This window comes from Fragaria vesca, linkage group LG6 (assembly GCF_000184155.1).
Source record: "Fragaria vesca subsp. vesca linkage group LG6, FraVesHawaii_1.0, whole genome shotgun sequence".
Taxonomy (NCBI): domain Eukaryota; kingdom Viridiplantae; phylum Streptophyta; class Magnoliopsida; order Rosales; family Rosaceae; genus Fragaria; species Fragaria vesca.
Genome location: NC_020496.1, coordinates 17,465,314 through 17,472,534, shown reverse-complemented (window position 1 = coordinate 17,472,534; position 7,221 = coordinate 17,465,314). Strand labels below are relative to the sequence as shown.

At 37.0% G+C, this 7,221-nt stretch overlaps 1 protein-coding gene across 1 annotated transcript; it reads right to left on the bottom strand.

Annotated features, from left to right (window-relative positions):
* Window positions 1-565: 565 nt before the first annotated feature.
* On the bottom strand, window positions 566-6,973 carry LOC101291351. Its single transcript, XM_004303240.1, has 10 exons — window positions 6,649-6,973; window positions 5,733-5,843; window positions 5,475-5,573; window positions 4,512-4,598; window positions 3,887-3,995; window positions 3,020-3,771; window positions 2,671-2,835; window positions 2,349-2,591; window positions 1,491-1,709; window positions 566-1,013 (listed from the first exon to the last, which is right to left on the bottom strand). The coding sequence occupies exons 1-10, from the start codon at window positions 6,928-6,930 to the stop codon at window positions 747-749; spliced, it is 2,334 nt and encodes a 777-aa protein (XP_004303288.1). The 5' UTR covers window positions 6,931-6,973; the 3' UTR covers window positions 566-746.
* Window positions 6,974-7,221: the final 248 nt, after the last annotated feature.

The window sequence follows — 7,221 nt, the reverse complement described above, 5'->3', positions numbered from 1 at the left end:
GATCAAGTGTTCCATTTCTTCTTTCTTCTTTTTCTCCTTTCCTCCGCTATGGCCGATTGCAACATCAATCTTCAATTCGGAGTCCTCATCAGATCAAACACCAAATCCGGCGACGGGGATTCTACATTGGTTGAGATTGGATTAAGTTTGGGTGGGGGTAATCCTTTGCATCTGATATTGCAAGTAATGGATCTTCAATTTACTGGTTATAAGAAAGATATCAGATCTGCAGGTTTTGTGGGTTCTTGAATGACACATCGAATCATTGGTATCTAGGTATATAAAGAAAAAATCTGTTATCATCTATGGTCTGGGTTTGTACCATCTCTTTTGCCTCCACTTATACCAAATTAGATTGTTGTTGAAACCGTGAATTCTTTTATCAGAAAGAAAGTAAAGAGACAGACAGCGTATGAACTTTTTTTTTTTTTCCTTAAATTACGAGTAATATGACTTAACAGCGTTAAGTCGCTGTCAGTATAAATACAGGTGGCAACACATTATTCGCAGCACAGGGTTGGCACTGGGTAAAATAGGAACAGGTGATTTGCTTCCAGACTCATTCTCCCACAACTTGTTACTATATACTCGATCAATAAATTTATATTTATTCCAAAAACTAACATCATCCAAACAACGTTTTCTACACAGCCATGACAGATATAAAAGAACTGACGTATTCTACCTGTACATACAAGGATATGTGTATAACATATCTGGTAACAAGGATATGTAATTCTCATATATTACCTCTCCAAGAATTTGCTTAAAACAGTTTTTCTTTGATGTGAATCTTCTTCTTCATCATCATCATCATTTTCATCTTTAATATTTGCATTCAGAGCACAGCGAATTACTGAGTTGACCTGCATTCTTAGTCTGGCATTGTCAACAAATTGATCTGTCAGCATCTTTCTCAGCTCATCATCAGCCATCCTATCACCACCCTTAATGTCTTGAGCATCATCTGCTGCTATAACAGCATTTTCCACATCCTGTGCAAGGAGCTGTGCCTGTTCCAATTTTATGAGTCAGTACGAAGGAGATTATGATTTGGATGCACCAATACTACGAGCAAATTAAAGAAGAGAACAAAAGTATTAATGAACAGTAATGCCCTTTTCCGCTAATTCCAAATGGCCTTCTGGGCACATGGCTACTACGGGAATGGACATAGAAGATGATATTCACATGGCAAACCCCAGCGTTTCTTGCTTAATGAACAATCAGTCAAAAAGATTTTAATAAAGCATCCTCTTTTCCACCATTCCAGAAATCAGATGTGGCCTGATGGATTAAGTCCCCTAATAGTAAATCTCCAATGAAATGTACATGATATTGGATACAACTTTTCAGTGAGACATTTGAGGCATTAACAACAAGGCTACTCGAACCTTAACTTCTAGAAGTGTACTTTCATGAGCCAGCTTGTGGCCAAAATAGCTACAAATTACTGACAGTAGAACACCCACTACAAGTGCAAAACATACCTCTGCAAGAAGAAGACCAATTCGATTGTCAGACGTTGTCAGTAGATCAATAGCATCAGATGGTGATGAAGTATCCAATATGAGTTTATCTTCCTCTTCAACCAGAAAATTGACACTACATTCTTGAAGCCGACTGCGAAGTATTTCACATTCATGCAGCAGCTTTGTGTTAGTAGTCGCTGTACGCTCTATTCTTCGCTTTTCCTTCTGAAGAATTCTCTGAAAGACAAACATGGAACAACATAAATTGGTGGCTTAATGTTGTATGTGTTTTTATTTTTTAAGATTAGGTAGAGAAATTTATATTCCAAATAATCTCATGATTTAACCCAGCTGATAAACCCAGAAGCTTAGCTAAATACAGATTTTCATGAAATGAATCTAAGCAGAGGTAGAACACTGAATATCCACTAAACCTCAAGATATACAGATTTTCATTAAATGGATTAAGGCATTAAGCTAAGTCAAAATAGTGAACTTGTGATCATCAACATCTTCCCTATTATTGGATGCCTTGGTTAGATTTTCCTTGTCCACTCTTACTGTCATCCTTCTCTTCCCTTTTTGAAAACTGCAGTCTAGTTTTTTTTTTTTTTTTTTTTGGAGGAGAATAACTGCGGTCTTGTTATTTAGTGAAACCCATTAAGTTTCCCATCTGCTAGTCTAAGGAAACTACTCTTTATAAAATTGTCATCTGATCCTTTTAAAAAATAAAATAAAAAATCTGAACACACTGAGGAAGAACAAAACTGTTATCAAAACATATCTTGAAGTTTTCAGAAGTTTAGATTTTAGAAGAAAAGGATGACAACATTCATATTAGTAACCGATGACTAGACTTAAATGAAATGGACATACCTCTACTTCTAATTTTTCTTTCATCAATCGACTCAGTTCCTGCTTCAGTTCTGATTGTGAATTTCGAAGAGATTTGACCTCTTTTACAAGTAGCTTAACATCTGTCTTTGATTTCACCTCAAACTCTTCATGAAATTTCTGCAAGTTGTCAAGCTGTCGCCTGGAGACATCCAACTCCTGTAGCAATAGGTCATTCTCCTGAATGATAGAAATTTTTGTTGACTCTGAATGCTCCCTTGCATCCTGGAATATTATAGCACCCAATCAACACAAGGCCCTCGAAATTAAAATGACGAGAACTAAAGTAAAAACTAGAAAAAACCTGCTCAGATCTTAATTGTAATTCCAAGTCCAAGCACTTCCTTCGGAGTTCCTCCATATCCCACTGCATTTGGGTAAATCTTTCTTTTTCATTTAAGACAGCCTGTTGAATATTTTCTTTACAATTTTGTTGGGTAGTTTCAAGTTCCACTTCTAGATCTTTAACCTACAAGAAAAAAAATTCCCATAAGTAAACAGAATGTTCGAAAAATAAACACAAGACCTCATATCCTCTTATGCATAACTTTAATTCATAGTTCTTACAGGTGAGAAGCATAATATAATACGATTAAAATAAGGTAAACTGAAGTAAACATAAGACATACTAATTAACTGTTATTTATAATTACCTTTGTTGTGAGGAATTGTCTAACAGCAACTTCTTGATTCAATCTTGCTATAAGATCCTCGATGTCAATTTTTGCTGTTCCTAATCTCTGTTGCAAAGTAGTTAGTACTCTGTTTAATTTTTGTCGTTCATCATATGGGAAAGCAGCTAGTATAGCCCTTGAGAACTTTAACTCTGAGTTGTCAAAAGTATCTGCAATTTTAGGAGCTTCAGAACTTTCAGGAAGGTTGAGAGAGCCATCACCAAATAAATTGGCCACCCGCAAGGTAGATGTATCACTTCCAAAACTCTCTGTTGATAGTCTTCGAGCATGGCCATCCCTCTTGCTTTCCTCAGGTTCTAAAATGAACTCTGTTCCGTCCATGCAAAGAGGTTTAAAACCAGAAGTATTTTCACTTGTTTGGTCCTTGTCTATAGTATTGGCATTACTTCTACCAGAAATTTGGCGCCTGGAGAGCCTTACTAGGCTTTCCCGAATAAATTTCTGGTTAAATAGGCCCAACTTAGCAGATGTATCTATCGAATCATCTAAGTCCTGATCAGATGTCGAATGCTCCATCGCAAGATTAGCACGGCTATCATCTCCATGCCTAGGTGTTCCAAGCTCAGATGCCTCGTATGGAGTATCATTACCATAATCTGATGTGACAGATGAGCTACCCGCAAGATCTGAGTGGGCTTGTAACAGTAATGATGGAGCTGCGCCACTTGTCAAAGAGTTCACTTCTGAAATTTGCTGTGGATCATTGAACGCTGAAATGTATGACAACCAGAATTATATGAGTAGATGATTTAATTTTTTTTCTTCCTAAAAGCATATAATAGATTACTAGAATTCATCTATAACATGCATCAAGAATACACCTACAAGACCTCGCAGCAGCTTCCAGCTCTAGAAAGGTTGCAACCGAAACACTTCTTGATATATCAATATCCGATAATAGTTTATCTATCCAATCCTCCAAAGAACACCTTCGCTGCAGCAAACTAACCAATTTGAGAATAAGAGGATGAACACAATTTGACAACATCAAACCATTTACATGCTAAGCTTTTTCTTCCAATTTAAACTAGAACATTTAAACAAAAATTCAGAATACAAGTATTCTCCATAGCAAGACATGCCTATTATTTGCAAAGGGATATCTAGGTCAACTTGAGTTTGACACAATCGATTTCGGATTCTTTGCAATCCAAAACAAACAAAAAGTTAAATAACAGTTTCTAATGTGCGTTAAGATTCATAATAGTAAGCCTTTTTCCCAATAATTAGACACTACGTATAATTTGCAAAGGGATATGTAGGTCAACTTACTTCAGTTTGACTCAATAAATATCGGATTCTTTGCAATCCAAACAACAACAGGTTAAATACAGTTTGAAGGTGNGAAAGTCTAGCATTATTATACNCCAAAGAAGAGTCNCAAGAAGAGAGAGAGTAGAGAGAGAGAGAGAGAGAGAGAGAGAGAGAGAGAGAGAGAGATGTAACCCACCTCTTCCAATAGTATCCGACTTCTCATTCTCAGAATCCCCTTTGGGGGAGCTGGAGGAAGATCTTTCAGTGGGAATGCCTTTTTAAGCTACAAAAGACAAATGGGATTTCTGAATAGTTCGAAAAGAAAACAGATCAAAAATGAAAAATTCCCAAGCAAATCTAGAATAAAAGGCATAAATTAAATTACTCAGTGGCTCATTTAAAACATCTCAACTCGAAGATCAAAAATCCATAGCTAAGTCGACCTAGTGTTCATCTCCCCTATATCTACACGAGCTTAAATGTTACTATAAAGTTAGCCACTAATTATAGCCGAACAATCTCAATAATGTACTATTCAGTCAGTAAAAACACAGATATTTGGAAAAGAAACTATGAAATAAATATGTTACAGCGGAAGTAATGGTCATCATGCTTACCTGTACCGTTCGTATGGGATTGGCCACATCAATAGTTTTTTATTTTCTGTTGAATTCCATTTCTGTTAGATATTTCTTTCTTTCAGTGTTGATTATAAGTGCACCTAGTGATCTATGTTGTATATGCCCTTACAATTTCAGCCAGATAAATTCATCTCTCAACTCTACCATGTTACTTACTAGTGGCTTCCATCAGAACATCCCATTCCACCACATGCATGCCTTGCTCTTTCTTTGAAGGCCAAAGTTTTGCTCAAAACAAAAAGTAACTAGCATAGTGACATACAAACCTTTGATATCTTTGCATACCAGGAGCTAATGTCCACCTTGTTTCAATCATGCATACTTAGTACTCATCTATGTCAACATCATTTTTATATTGACCCTAAATGTAATCAACATTAGTTTGAGTGATCTTTCACCAGACTTTCTTAAAAACTATAATTATTTTCTGTGTCTGATAAATTTGCACTCACTATGTTTTCTGTTGAAACATAAAAACTATCACTTATTAAACTTGCCAAAAAGAATATATCACTTACTTCAGAAAATAGCTTTAGGAAATCGTTAAATCTTCTTAATATCCCTCGAGTGGTTGTGATTCCTTCTGGTGATTGTAGACCAACTTGAACCCTATAAAACTGTTATGTGCAATGTTAATAGAGAAACTAACGTAGCTATGGTTGCAAATAAATAAAAAGGCAGCAAGCATGCTCATACAAGAATATAGATAATGTTTGATCCAGACAATGTTTTTCTCAGATCGGACATTAAAAGAGGAAAAGAAACAAAAAGTTTACCACCACAGCATCTGAACCTCTTGGTTTGGGCAGGTAAGTCCAAGAAGGAACTGTGACGCAGTAACTCCATCCTGTGCGAGGATTATGTGGCCAAACAGAGTCTCGTCCGTCCTTCATCAAAAACCCCAAAGGTTACAATTAATATGGAACAAACAGAATAACAGAAAGCCAATTCACGCACAATATTGGGTATGCAGACTTAATCTGTCAAATTACTAAATTAATTACCTTATAGCCTGCTTTTCATCTCAGTTATATTAATACATAAAAGCAGAGATCCAAGTCATTCACCACAATTTGAAATGCCATCAGCAGATGCCAATGTTTGCATTTGTATATCAACAAAAAGAAATTTACCGTAAAGAGATCCATACAAAACAACCTAAAGACAATAATTACACCATCCTTGTTACTAATGTTGGGTAATGAACAAACTGCGGTGATCCGCTGCCCCTTCTTTTTGTCGTGCGCACACACACTACACACATCAACAAAATTTCAAATCTCTACATATCTCTAGCTTCAATATACAACTGGAGAGCACTTCACAGTCCCACACCTCCCTCCTGAAGATTCCATATACGATTCAAGTATTCCTATTCTTTCCATCTCCCTAGATAGTAGATAAGCTACTTGCTAACTGCATAAATATCTTGAATCTCTTATTAATTCCAGAAATTTCGGAACCGACATAGTCACACCTTGTGCTGCCTAATCCTTCCTAGCTAATGCTTGGGGGGATTATCTCGCATCGAAAATTTACTCTCTCTCTCTCTCACTTACGCTCCCTGAGATATTTCTACAAACAGATTATCCAATACCGCCACTCCTCACAAAATTAGACAAATTGATCGGAAATACTAAGTGCTTGAAATCAATTCGTAAGATTTATTAGACAGATAATTAAGAAGAGTACCCAATTGCGAGGAGGAGGGCTCCAATCCATTCCGAGAGGGAGAGGCGAAGTGCCGTCGTGGCGGTACTTGGGAGGGCTGCGACTGCGCTCCACGCGCTTACCGTTGGTTTTGTTGCTGGCTCTGCCATCAGTAGCGACGCCGTCGTCGTCGTCGTCGTCGGGGGGAGGGGCAGTTTGGGAAAAGAAAGAAGAGGTGCGGTGAGAGAAGGGATCGTCGGAAATGGGATCGGATAAGTTGAAGTTGAAGTCGAGGAGAGAGAGGTCGTGGGCGTAGAGATTCATTTCCAGATATTGGGTTGGTTTTTCTGATTTCTTTCAGGTCATCATCGCCGGTTTGGCCACTCTTCAAAACTAAATGGAAGGAGTTTGCCGAAAACAAAAATACAAAATAGGTATTAAATGTTATAAAATAAATTAAAAGGGGCGATGTGTAAATAAAAGGCTAGCTACAAGTGTGTTCATTTAGTTGGAGTATCTCCGGTAACTTTTTAATTGATGAAACTCTGCCTCCGACCACTTGAAATTAATGAAAAACGACCAAAGATTTGGAGACTGGTTTGTAAATATGAAATT